The following is a 14454-nucleotide window of genomic DNA, read 5'->3' on the forward strand; positions in this document are numbered from 1 at the left end:
GCCCTCCTCACCGAAAGGGGAACTTTAGCTGTGCTGAATTGAACATGTGGCCGAACCCCTTGTAACAGGCGAGTGATATACTCAGGCTGAATGAGCAAAAAGAATATTAAGGAAAGCGAAAACCATCTAATAAACAAAAAAACGTAGTAAAAGAAAAAAAAACACTGCAGGTTGGTGGTGCCATCTAATGACGCACAGTGACTGACCACATTTCACTTATCTGCTGGTATAAAGTGTCGGCCGCGGTGCAATTGAAACAACCAGTCCTTTTTTCAGGCAAATCTTGTATTGACTCAGAAGTTTTGGTGACTTGGAGGACACTTAAGCTTCGTCTTCAAGAGTGGAACGCCATAGCGTTATCCGACCCCGTTCGCGCCGCCCACTCATTCGCTCGACATGCTCTTGTGTCACACAAAGACGAAACGTGCGCCTGAGCAAGCGGAACAAACCAAAGAACTCGGTGTCTCGGAGGAAGAAATGATCTACGCGAGCGAAACGCTGTGATCGGCACGAACAGCCGGGCCGCGCCGTGCCATGAAGGCGGACTTTATCATGGGCCTGGCGCCTCGTTGGGATCGTCCTCTATTTTGCTTGGGAGCCCCACGCACACGCATGACTACTCGCCACCAGCACGGCACACATCGCAAGGGATGGTTTCCTACCAGACGCGCTATGGCGCAGTGATCACATCAAAGGCGTCTCTCATCGGATGCTGCACCTAGGAATCGTGCTGTCAGCGGAAAGAGGAGCCGCGTCACCTAAGCGCGTGGGTTTGAGTGACGCATGGTGGAAGTTGGAAGGGGAGAGAGCGAGAAAACTTAATAAACGCAAGGGTATTGTGCCATCCTCGCACCAGTCCCCGCACGTTCCCAATGCACTCAAACGAGACGAAGGGGAGAAGCGGGGGAGTGGCGCGCCGCCTGTCGAGGCAGCGCCATACATTGCGCGGAGGGAGTCTTCTGTGTTTGCCGCAAGATAGCTCTGCGTGTGCTTTGAGCGCAGAAATGTAGCGGAAACGTACTTCGCCACGAGTTTAACTGCGACTTCTGTAATTTACATGCTCCTAATTACCGATATACACCGCAGTATAACTTTCTGCGGTACGTTTCTAAGGCAACACTGCATTCAGTAGAGGTGCTTTTGTCCTGCTTAGAACCAACGAACTCATGGCTGAGTGGTAGCGTCTCCGTCTTACACTCCGGAGTCCCTGGTTCGATTCTCACCCAGCCTATCTTGCAAGTTGTTTTTATTTATGAATTGCCTTCCGCCACTTTTTCGCTCCCGACACCCGCCGTGGTTGCTCAGTGGCTATGGTGTTGGGCTGCTGAGCACGAGGTCGCGGGATCGAATCCCGGCCACGGTGGCCGCATTTCGATGGGGGCGAAATGCGAAAACACCCGTGTACTTAGATTTAGGTGCACGTTAAAGAACCCCAGGTGGTCGAAATTTCCGGAGTCCCCCACTACGGCGTGCCTCATAATCAGAAAGTGGTTTTGGCACGTAAAACCCCATAATTATATAATTATATATTTTCGCTCCCGACGAACACCGCCGACGCCGATGACACCGGCTTTTCTGCGACACGAGCTCCTTATTGCTGTCGCGTTAATACCCAGTTGCTCCCAAAGCAGAGCGCTTTACCTGGCGGCCTAGCCAAACCCGTCGTGGCAGAGCGGAGCGGAGGTGGCTCAGGGCTCCAACATCTGTGACTGCTCAGTGCAGTCGTACACCGAAACCGAGCTAGCGGCCATCCTGCAGAGCCCTCTTTGCGGGGACGACGTTTGTTCCTGCAACCCTATGAGGGTTAGTCTAGGGCTGGATGCCTTGTGCCTCAGCGTTTGGGTGACTTCCTGGCATTGCCGAAAATAGAGAGTGAAGTATTTGCATGCAGTGGCGATCCAAAAAGCTTTTCTTTGCGGGATCGAGGCTTGTTTCAGTAGCCCTAACAATGTGAAAGAGGTGCTCAAAACCTTCCTCGTATCACCACACTGGAGGGACGTTCCAGAATCGCCAAATCGAGTGAATTCCATGACGGTCAGGCAGGGCATGAACCCGACGCTTGAGGGTTTAAGTGTGACACTATCGGTGAGCACCTGACAGTGAAACATTGGTTCAGGTGGCGGAGGATCAAAAGAGCGAAGTATTCGGTGCATGGAAATCTCGCTAAAGGCGCCATATCACCACGCGGGAGACAGAGGGACAGGCCATCGCGCAGAGCGGAAAAGGGTTCGTTGTGGCGATTCAGGAAACGGAGGCGTCGCGAAAGGCTGATAACGACAGGACAGAGCGCGTCTCTGCGAGTAAGGGTGCGGCCGAGATGTCGAACTTGGCTGAGACATGCGCATCGGAACCGTGCCAGTCGAATTGTCACTTAGCGGGAGTTCATCTCGAGAGAGAGAAAAAAAGTGAGAATCGGTATTCGCGCGTTTACGGCCTCCTCCTCAGGGACGAGACAGCAAACCGCGAGCACATGGAATGACCGTTGATGGCATAGGGCAAGCTAGGTCTTGCATCCCGTGTCCTCCGCATGGTCCAAAAGCTGTCAGTCGGCGACCCTATCGAGGGGACACGGGAGACGTTGCCGGGGGAGGATTCCAGATCTTGAAATTTCTACCTCACCGTACCGTGACCAAACTGACAGCGGTGTTGGGGCCGTTTCGATGGGGAGGGACAAAGGTGGCTTAAAGTAGCCGACTCATGAGCCATGTCGTTAGATAGGTGTTCATGCCTCGATGAGGAACATAAATTCTTTGTTTTTTTTTGTCTTTTGTGGTCTAAACGATCTCGATGAGTTTATCGTTTGCCTCAGAGCTGCGTGAGTGGTGCCTTCTTTGAGACACGATAGAAACGAAAGTGACCAAAACGTTAGTCACGCTATCATTCGAATTTTGTTTAGGGTCTGAAATTTAATTTACTAGTTATTTTGTTAGGTTTCTTTTCGTGGTGCTCCTCTTTGGCTGTCTTTCTAGCGCTCACTGGTTCTGACCTCAGGATTAATTAAGGGAGAGGGTATGATTACCGGGCCTATATCGGAGAGGGTTTAGACGCTTGTCTTATCGTTGCTCGGGCGCTGGTCGGATTTGGTCGCTAAAATACCAGTTCCGAGCCTAAGACCTGCAGCCAATCCTCCCTCCTAAATGACCATTGGACGCGATCTTTCCGGCGAGCCCGGGACTTCAAGCCGGAGCTGCAGCTCCCGGGTGACCAAGGCCTCTTCAAGGGGTGCCGATGAGCTGCCCTCTTTCTAGCGGTTGTTGTAATCGGCCGTTCGTCCCACGACAACCTCCAGTCACGGCTCGCGCGACTATGTCAAATGGGCCGACGGCTTCGTCAAAATTATTCTAAAAACAGATGATTTATGACCGGCGTGGGATTACCTCGTTCAGGGGTGCTTTGTACAATTAGGATAATACAGCCATCACCTGTGAGTCACACAAATTGGCATGTCCATGTCGGAGACGCTGTCAGTGCGATGGTATGGGCATCACCTGTCAGCGTACGATCGGAGCAAGCATACGTTCCCCTCCTTTCCCTGTTTGTGGCCATAGATGTGCTTGCGTTTCCGACCAAGTTCCCTTTTTAGGGATAGGGCAACGAACGTCCGGATTGGTGGGACCTGATGTCATAGTACTCCTGACGCCGGATTGGGAAAGTGATTGAACAATGATCACGCAAGACATCAAAGGAACAACGGACGGCAGGAGTGATCGGCGACTACAACTTCATGATCAAATTTTCTGTGTTACCTTGCATTTTCTTGTACATATGTGAATATAAACAAGTTTGTCAAACGTCCTGAATATTGCACCCAGACTTCGCTTGCCCCTCTACGAGGAAAGAGGAGCCCACGTCTTCGAACCCCCAGCCGCAACAGGACGTGAGCCTAAAGACAAACGGGAATGCGGCAACAGCAGTGACATGTGCTGTATGCCTTGAGTGAGAAATAGCCAGTATAAATCTCTTTACTTTCATCCTTTACTCGGATCGTTTTCACAAGGTTAACATGCACAGATGAAAAACCTAGGCTAGGTGTTGTGTTATATTAAAAACAAAATATCGTGGAAGTCAGGCTAGATGGTAATAATTTAATTTACTAATGGCTTGAATGGGCGCAAACCCTCTCCGTACTGCACGAAATGCCCCTGTTCGAGCTCGTTGCGCACGTTCGCTCTTCTCTGCCTCGTATATAATGCAAATAAATGCTTTCAAGCGTATCTGAAGTAGAAGTTAGCAAGGAGGAATGCCCTTGCCCATGTTGTGCTTTCATAATTAAAAAGCCCCCTTTCAGCTTGGACAAATGTTTGATCTGCACAGGTCGCTCCTGACACGTTTACGGCCCGGGATGCAGTCATGGGTGCTGTGAGCCTGGGTCCATCGATGTGGGAGAATTACACCAAGAAACCCGACAAGACGCACTACGCTGCCATTTGCCACATGAACGTCACGCGGTTTCCTGAACACCCGGAGTGTGCCCTAGTGTCCCAAGGGAGCGACACGTACTTCAAGGTTTGAAAAAAACATGAAATTATGGGGTTTTACGTGCGAGAACCACTTTTAGATTTTGAGGCACGCCGTAGTGGGAGACTCCAGAAATTTCCAGCACCTGGGGTTCATTCACGTGCACCTAAATCTAAGTACACGGGTTTTTAAGGCGAAAACCTCTCTAGGCTAATGGTTAAGTTTGCGTCAGGAGACCTGACCGCCGGATGTCCGCCGAAGCATCATCATGCTACATGAAAACAGATGATAAATGATTGATAGTGACAGTTGTGTGAATGATAACGCAATAATAGAGATTGGTAGAGGTCAATAATAACTAGTAATGAATAATAATGACTACTAATGACTGCGAAATGAACAATATGTCTAACGACGGCTTGTAATGACCACAAGTGATTACAAACGACTAAAAATGCTTAGTAATGACCAGTAACGACTTATAATGACTGAAATGACTTGTAATTACTAATAATGACTACGAAGTGACAAATATATCGAAAGAGGAATCGTAACCCGTACAATAGATTAGAAATTATTAAAATTCCTTAGTAATGGCCCGTAATGACTAATGACTGAAATGACTTGTAAGGACTACTCATGACTACGAAATAACTGATATGTCTAACGATAATTGTACCGAATGCAAGTGATTAGAAATGACTAAAGAGGCTTTACAATCACTAGTAATCACTAATAATTACTGAAATGACTTGTTATGAGTACTAGAGACTATAATTTGACCAACATGTTTAACCATGGCTTGCAATGACCGCAATTGATTACAGGCGATTAAATATGCTTAGTAGTGACCAGTAATGACTAAAAAAAGAGAAATGAAAGAGGCCAAGAGAAAGACGCTGATGATAAGGGGAGGAAGAGTTGGCTTTCCACGTTCACCTCTTCAGAGAAATTGAAGAGAAACTAACTTTTTCGCATTTCACCTCCATCAAAATCCGGCCGTCGTGGCCGGGATTCAATCCCTCGATCTCATGGTTAGAAGCCCAACACCATATATCCGCTAAGCAACTACCATGGTTTGTTCAAGGTTTGTCTATGTGTGTTTGAGTTTAAGCAGCTAACCACAATATTCGTCCTTGAGATATGGCGCGCCTGCTAGTTACTATGCATATAAATATTGTTAATTTTTTTTTTCCGCAGAAGGGTCGACATTGTAGCGAGTTGTTACTGGTTGCACATCTTGAAGAGGCAGCGCAATAAGAAGAAGACAGAAGGCAGGAACAGCGTGCCCTGTGTGTTCCTGCCTTCTGTATTCGTGTTATTGCGCTGTCCCTTCAAGTTATTTTTTTCCTGTGACAAGCTGATGTCGTGGTTCCGATATATGCTGGCCATACCAGAACTTCAGGGGCCTCTCTTCCACCACGCGAGGTTTCTTGAAACAGTAATAAGGTTGTCGAAGAGTGAGATTTTTGGAGGAAGAATAAAAATAAAATTATTGTTAACACAGATAAATCCAAAGCAATAATATTTAATGCTAGAAATGGGTGAATTACCCGCTTGATATAACATCAACTTTGTTCTTCGGAAATTGAAACTGTTAAACTTGTTAGGGTCCTTGGTGCTTGCTTCTGTGAAACGTTGACTTGGCAAAGTCATTGTTGAGACCATGACGTGCAAAGCAAGATGCAAAGCGAGAGATGAGCTGTTTATCCGGCAAGATATGCCCTATCAGAACAATACTGCCTTCCCGGTACTTTAAGGCAAAGTGCGCGCTATCACTTTCAAGTACATTCAAATTTCGGGTGTAACCGCCTACGCACGTGCACATAAAGACCACATGAGCAAATACAAGCTCATGCGAAAACGAGGAATCGAGGATATATATAAGCACATACACGTATGTAAATTAGACATAAGAAATTATCAAAACTACTATACGTGGCATAAATGACATTTCTGAGGGCATAAACATGTGATCCACGAAAACCCTGCAAATTTACTGAGGATAATCATCTACTGGGGCGCTTGTTATTGTTTTTCTCAGAATTTCTTTCACTGTAGAACCTCTTATCATCTTCAAGGCGTTTCTTATTGTTTAGAAAATCTATTATGCTGTAAATGATAGTTTGGTGACCATAATTAGTCCTTACATTATTATCTTTGAAAGGATACTATCGACGCTTATATGGAAAACTTGGCGTACGATCGGACTTCCTGTCAGTATTGTAAAAAGGTGAGGTTGAGTGAGCGCTAACCACAGAGTCATTAGTTTATACATGATTATTATGGCAAACGTTTCCCAGTACTGTTCAGTGCTTTCCCCACACGCACTATTTGAAGTTACTTCGATCACCCTTTTTTGAAGCATAAGAGGTGCGTTTGGGTTCATGTGGTTCTTGTTACCACGAAACAACAGGCTGTATAGTGCAGGTGAAGTTCTATTAAAAAAGAAAGTTTTTTAAGCCATGATGGTCACAAAGCTCTCAATTTATTAGTCACACCTATTCTGCATGACACGTTAGTCTGTACGCAATTAGCGTGGTCTGTCCAAATTAACCGCTCATTTAATATAACGCTCAGGAAACGCAAGAGCTCACTCGCGTTCACGAGTGCTGTGGAAAAATGTAGGCGCATCTTTGCCTATGGCCCTATTTTTAGCTCGACCGAATAAATGCATTCTTTTCTAATGCGTTACCATGTAGCCATTCTCACAACATTTAATTCCTTTGCTATTTCATGCAGGCTAGAAACAGTTATGAGCACATTCGTGTAGTGTGGATAGATTGTATTAACGGTTAAGAGACTACTGACAATAGTACTGACACAAAGTGTAAAAAATATACCTCTACTTCTTTAAAACTTCTTACAAGTAATACAATAATCTTAAACCCTTCAAATCTCATAGATTTCAGGAATAAAAAAGCCGAAGCATCGACTGAACACAATTCTGAGTTCTTACGTGTCAAGACCTCGATTTGATTATGAGGGACGCCGTAGTCGCGGACTACGGATTAATTCCAACTACCAGGGAATCTTTCTCGTGCACCCAAAGCACGGGACAAGGTCGCTTTTGCATCACGCCTCCACTGAAATGCAACCCCCTTGGCCGGTATTTGATCTCGCGACGTCGTGCTTAGCAGCGTAACACCATAGCCGCAAAGCCACTCCGGCCGGTGAAGAATCGATGGCGATAGCAAATTATTCGGCAGCTCTACGAAGTAAGCATATCAGTTTTATTGGCCGTATAGGCTTGTCAACATTCGCCTAATAGAAAATTAACAAGCATGGTACCACGCGCACATGCACATATCAACAGACCTCACTCGATGACCGTGGACTGTCGCTCTCAAAGTGCTCGAGTGAGGAAGCGCAGCAGCAGAAGCGAACGAGTTGACCTTCGGGCTTCCTCTCGCTTCAACGCGAACTAAGCGGTGCGGCAATGGCGCACATGATGCTATCAAACCACAGCGCGCCTACCCTCTGTCACGATCGCAGATCGCTTTCAAAACGGGGCCCACGTGGCCACGGTCGGCGGCGCCATAGGCAGCCGCTGCCGGAGTAGAATGCCACCACTCCTCCGGTGCCTGGCGCGCGATCTAAGACAGCGCGCTTCATCCCCGCCTTTCAAATGGCGCGCGAGAGCGTTAGCCACCAAGGCTCTCTCTCGCAAGCTCTCACAAATATGCACAGCATGCGGTGCGCAGGCACGATCTTCTTGCACTTCCACTGTTATCGCAGCACCACGGCGACGGCGATGGCGGAAATGCACTTGGAGTGACTATGTAATTGCAATGGCAGCAAAACAAGCTGATCAGACGTGTATTAGACGCGAACTTGAGTTCCATTCATTTTCATCGACCATAGGCATATTTACCTAAAAAAAAAAACTTAGCGGCTGTTCAAAAGTGCACAACTCGCTTTAATGGCTCCGATGGGGGCGAAATGCGAAAACACACTTGTACTTAGATTTAAGTGCACCTTAAGGTTCCCCAGGTGGTTGAAATTTCCGGAGTCCTCCATACGGTGTACCTCATAATCAGGAAGTGGTTTTGGCACGTAAAACCCCATAATATATTTTTATTTACTGCCTTGCACTCTACCAAAAACCAGCGCCAGCAAATTAAAACGGACACTGTCTACCCCGATTCTAGCATTTCGTCTCGTCCTCTCAAATTTTGCTCTACCACATTTTTTCTAATACCACCCTAATTCAAGACACGAATTGGTAAAAACGTCGCACCAGACGTCCTGACGCCCAAGTCATAGTCTCGCCATCTCAAGCATTCGTGATCAAAGTTCGGCATCTATTTACTGTTTCTTCCCACAGTCTATTATGCTCTGGAATAGCATACTTGACACCACTGTGTCATGCAATTACAGCAAAATATTTCCGGTGAAGCGAAAGGAATGTCTTTCCGCAACACACGTTAAACGTATATCTGCATCGCCGCATCGAGCGGAAATCACATACTGTGCATTCTATCGATTTATTTGCTGTGTTATCTTTATTACATTTACCACTGTGTATTTACCCTGTTCTCTTGTTAAAATTTATATCTGCTCTTAGGCTTTTTCTTTATTGAGTGCCTTGTTATATTGTTCTGATCTTCTCTGGTAATTTTTCTGTGTTGTTTGGCTAGAACAGTTGACTAACTCGGACGAACCCCCTCATTTGTAGTGCAGGAGAAATGCTATTATTATATAATTGTCTTCAGGCCCTTAAGGTGAAATAAATGAATCAAATGAAACCAAAATATCCAAGTGAATTTTTCCAGAGGGGACATTCAACATTTCTGCACCTGCTACATAGCTGCTGATTACGGCCTTCGATAAATATAGGTCAGGTTTGGTGGATTCATTTGTAGGCTTAGTTTCCATAAACAGTTCTTTCACTTGGCCAATGAACCTGATTTTGAAGCACGATTAGAGGATCGGTACTTCTTTCGCTAGTTCCGCAACCATAGGCTACGTCAGAGGAATCCTTAATAGGGACCCACACCGATGCCCCTGTTCAAATGTGCTGAAATGCTTTAGGCACCCTCTGGACCGGCATGACTAAATTGGTTTCACATGCGAAAATATTTAGGAACTCCGGGAAACATTATTATTATGTAGTATCGAAAAATAATCGGAGAAATTGCAGAAAATTGGTAGCGTTAAAAAATAAAAGCACCAAGTTTAAAAATTTGCAATATTTCATCAAGAACACATATCGCGATGTTAAACTTCATATGCTAGAACATCTGAAATGCAGAAACGTTCTATGCGAGTTGACAGCCACGTCATATTGTCACTATGTTTATTATGGCATTGCGTAAGCACTAGTCATGAATTAGTTGTGCATATCAAAGAGGTGTATAATCCTAGAAAGCATACAAGAACTTAAAAATGTCGCTTTAAGAAATTAAACGCATGAAAAGGATATCTAACCATTTTTGATGTTTTAGAAACATCTTCGAGAAGACTTATCTAATCTGATTTTCGAACACGTTTATAAAAAGTATTTAAAATATTCATCTTGAACCTATTTTATATTCACTGAAGGGCGAGATCCCTGAGATCCCTGAGATCTCCAATTACCCCTGTCCTGAGCCAACCAATTCCCTCTAGCGCCTTTGAATTTCCTGACTTCATCGCCCGACCTAGTCTTGTACCGTCCTCGACTGCGCTTCACATCTCTTGGCACCCATTCTGTAACACTAATAGACCACAGGTTATCTCAGAACAGGCCATCGCGCCAATAAAACCCAATCATCAATCAAATCAATTATCTAACCTACGCCTTCCATGACCTCCTCATCTCCATTTTTTTCTCCTAGTATCAATTAGAATATGGACTGTCCCCATTTGCTCTCTTTCTACATCGTTCTCTTTCTGTCTCTTAACCTTACATCTAGCCTAATATTCTTGATTCCACTGCTTTTTGCGCTATCCTTAACTTGTTCTCAAGCTTCTTTGTCAGTCTCCAAGTTTCTGCCCCATATTTTAGCACTGGTAAAATGCACCGATTGATCACCTTTCTTTTCAATGATAATGGTACGCTTCCACTCAGGATCTGACAGTATTTGCGATATGCTCTCCAATCCATTCCTAGTCTGCGGCAAGTTGCCTAGGCAGACCTAAGGTACCTAGTTAAACGTACTCCTTCACAGACTCTAGAGGCTGACTGGTGATCCTGAACTCTTGTTCCCTTGCCTGGCTATTGATCATTATTTTTGTCTCCAGCATAATAATATTGAACCCCACTCTTACACGCTCTGTTAAGGTCCTCAATTATTTGTTGTAACTCGTCCCCAGTGATGCTGAACAGGACAATGTCATCTGCAAAGCGAAGGTTGCTGATATATTTGCCGTTGATCGTCACTCCTAAGCCTGACCAGTTTATTAGCTTTCTGAAGGTTTTTATTAGTAACTGGGGTTTCGGACTGACCGTTACAGCAGGGCACGGAGACCCAGCACGAGCGCCATTCACGAGCAAAGCGCTGAAAAGGAGGACCCAGCAGAAAGCGCTGGAGAGGGCGACCCACTATATCGTTCCAATCCTTCTCTAGAATTACTCCCGGGAACGAAAAGGGAGCCACCCGGTGACCTAACAGCTTGCCGATGTGAGTGGGTCACAGTCGGTCTTCAGCTGAACATCGTTGACAATATCTCGTCCACGACGGCGCATGTCAGAAGACGGTCCAATGGGCTCCATCACGCATTTGACCGGAGATGTGCTTCAACGACGTGGTGGGGGCGCACCATACTTGGGCAGTAGTTTCGACGAGAGGCCATGTGTGGTGGAAGGGACCGAGAGCCGCACAAGCACTCCGGGGCGGGTAGGTAAGTGGGCGCAGAAGTGGTGTCACCGCGAGCGCTCTTGTGGCGCTCTTGGTCATTTGAAGTAAAGGCACGCGCAAAATCACAGCTGTCTTCGGCATGTCTGGCTGTTCCCAAAATAGGCACGCGCTGAGATGCATCCGGCTTGTACGGGAGGATTATGTCGATTGTATGCGACGGGTGCCAGCCCTAGAATCAGAAAAAGCGTGAAAAGCTAGTGGTGCTCTGAGTGGCGGTATTATTGTAGCCGTAGGTTGCGTAGGGCAGAATGGCATCCCAATTTTTGTGGTCGTAGACTACGTACATTCCGAGCATGTCGGCAAGCGTAGGGCTAAAGCGTCCTTTGAGGCCATTGGTCTGCGAGTGGTAAGCAGCACTGATGCGCTGCATAACTTGGCACTCTTTTAAGATGGCTTCGACGACTTCCGACAAGAACACGGCCGCTTTCGCTGAGCAACTCTTCTGGTGGACTATGACGCAGAATGAATTGATGAAGCAGAAAGGAGGCAACCTCGCGTGCTGTAGCTGCCGGGAGGGCGGTATTTTCAGCGTGTCGCGTGAGGTGGTCCAACGCCATAATGGCCCAGCGGTTTCCAGCCGATGTCAGGGGAAGCAGCCAATACGGCCGGTGCAAATTGATGCCGGCGCGCCCTAACGGCCGGGTAGAGCAAGGTTATGGTTTCAGACCGGCTGGCGAGAGGAGCGGTGAAGATATGCAAAGCTCATAATCGGGGCACGGACGAACAAACTTCGAACGTAGCTATACGTACCGTACCAATAGTACCGCTGTCGAACGCGCTGGTAGAAGAAGAAGAAGAAGAAGAACAAAACTTTATTCGTTGAAAGAACTTCGTTGCCCCCAAAACGGGGTAACGCCGTGTGGTCGGGCCCCTATTCCAAGGCACCGCTGGCCCTCGCCATCCTTTCTGCCCTGCGGACGAGCCTGAGCTGATCCCCAAGGGCGGAGCTGGATAGCAATGCCTCCCACCTCGCTCTCGTGTTATTATCTTGTTGTTCTTCTGTGTGAGCTGTGCACTCCCATGTGATGTGGTAGAGCGTTGGTGTGCTCCCACACCACGGGCATATGTCCTTGTATGCTGTTGGGTAGTATATGTGCAATTTATGTAGGTTTATGTATGTGTCTGTTTGGAGTCTGCGTAACGTCGCTGAGTCCATGGCTGAAAGGTTCCTATGCGGGGCTGGGTAGAGCCTTCTGATTTCCCTGTAGTGCTGCAAGATCGCTTGGGAACTTGGATCGATGGGTGTCGGGTCCTCCACCATGTTGCCATGGGCAGCTCGGCAATTAGTAAAACCTCGAGCCACCTCATCTGCATGGAGGTTCCCAGTAACACCCTCGTGTCCCGGGGCCCATGTTATCGTTTGGGTATACCTGACGTCAAGGTCTCTGTTGATTTCGGTAAGTATCCGGCATGCCCTCGCGCTGATCTGTCCCCTCTGATAAGTTTTGAGTACTCCTGAGAGTGCACACTGGGGGTCAGAGTGCAATGACCTGCATATTTCAGAACGCATATTGCGCGGTACTAGTAGCAACAACTGGCGGTCATTGGCGACGTAATTATATCGGTGGAGTTGGTCGTCGCGAATGGCGAAATGGTGGGCTTGACGACGTAACGCGCCAGTGGTTGGTTGTGCTGATGGATTAGAGAGCAAGCCTATCAGCGAGCGATTCAGTGATTGTTACGCTGTTCGGAAGCGATGGTGCGGAGATCGATGGAACAAACTGCAAGCTGGGATATGGAGCAGAGGACATTGTCGTTGGGCAAGGGAGAGCGCCGGCGCCAGAGTGCTGGCGCCCGCTGCGGTACAACGCGCAGATATTCTCTCCGGCAGGTGCAGTACAGATCGGGCCAGACAGTATGAGGTATCCTTCAAGGACGACAGCCAACATAGCGCATGGTGGTCCGTGACTGCATCAGCTGGACGGCCATGCTAATAAGATCTGAACATTGTGAGTGTCCAGATGATGATCAGGGATTCTTTTTCTGTCGAAGTGTTTTGGTCTCAGCTTTCGTAAGCGTACGACTTCCATGAGCCACGACATATTCAGGAAACCCCTGTTTGCACTGAGTAAAAACAGCGCCGAGGCCAACACGGCTGGTATCTGTGTGCTCTTTGGTACTGACTGTCGGGTGGTAATGGTTCGAATTTCTCGGAGACCGCAAACGACGGAGTTTTGTAAAGGCCTCGTCGCACTCAGACCATCCCGAAGTGAGGGGCCCGTTACTTCTGAGTGGCGTCGTCAGGGGCAATATGGTGGCGGTGAAATTGCGAATGAAGCGACTGAAGTAGGAACACAGACCGATGAAACTGCGCAATTCTGTGACGGATGTTGGCTTGGGGAATTCAGCGAAGGCACGAGCTTTGGCTGGATGAGGGAGAATTCCATCCTTGGATATGACGTAACCTCGCAACTGAAGATACATTGGTCTTTTAGCCGTCTACAAAGCGTCTTGGCAAGATCACCAAGATGTTTAGAAAATCATTATAAACGTTTACAAGTCATCTTCAAGTTGTTTTGGCAAGATGGTTAGGACTTCTCGAAGACGTCTTACCCAAAGCTTGTTGGTTGTCTTATAACGCTTGTAACTATCGTGAAGATTGTGAAATGCACTCCCAGATAAGGAATACGTTTAGGACGACATCTTGTAGCTGTTTTTTAAAATGACTATAAGACGTTTTGTGAGACGTTTTGTAGCCGTTTTAGATACGGCTATGAGATGTCTTGCAAAATGTCTTAGTCATTTTAAAAACGGCCGTAAGAAGTTTTGTGAGACGTTGTATAGCCGTCCGAAAAATGATTTCCCAATAGACTCAACAAACTTGATGAGCAAGGTACGATACCTTCAATCAATGTTTGTGTAACGTATCCCTCTAATTTAGTAAAGTAATTTGTTGATTGACATTTAAAGGCCCAAGGTAACAAACGTACAAAACATCCAAATATTAAAAAAGTGGTGGCACCTTTAGTCAGTAATATTTAACATTCATTGCAATCATCTGCACCTTAAAATTCTATCGAAAAGCGCGACTTCTTCATTCGGCTAGGGAGTACTTGCAAAAATGACAGCAAGACCTACAAACTTGTCAATTTACAGCGAGAACATTATTGTCAGATTCGGAAAGCACTAGCACAAAGGTGACATTGTATGCAGC

General features: G+C 46.8%; 1 protein-coding gene across 3 annotated transcripts in view; it reads left to right on the forward strand.

Annotated features, from left to right (window-relative positions):
* LOC135897911 (uncharacterized) overlaps positions 1–14454 on the forward strand; it is a 145078-nt gene that overhangs the window by 100582 nt on the left and 30042 nt on the right. For all 3 annotated transcript variants that reach the window (XM_065426603.2, XM_065426604.1, XM_070533530.1), the window contains one exon: positions 4315–4506. In XM_065426603.2, coding sequence (XP_065282675.2) covers positions 4315–4506 — 192 coding nt within the window. The remainder of the gene's footprint in view (positions 1–4314; positions 4507–14454) is intronic.

This window comes from Dermacentor albipictus, chromosome 2 (assembly GCF_038994185.2).
Source record: "Dermacentor albipictus isolate Rhodes 1998 colony chromosome 2, USDA_Dalb.pri_finalv2, whole genome shotgun sequence".
Lineage (NCBI taxonomy): Eukaryota > Metazoa > Arthropoda > Arachnida > Ixodida > Ixodidae > Dermacentor > Dermacentor albipictus.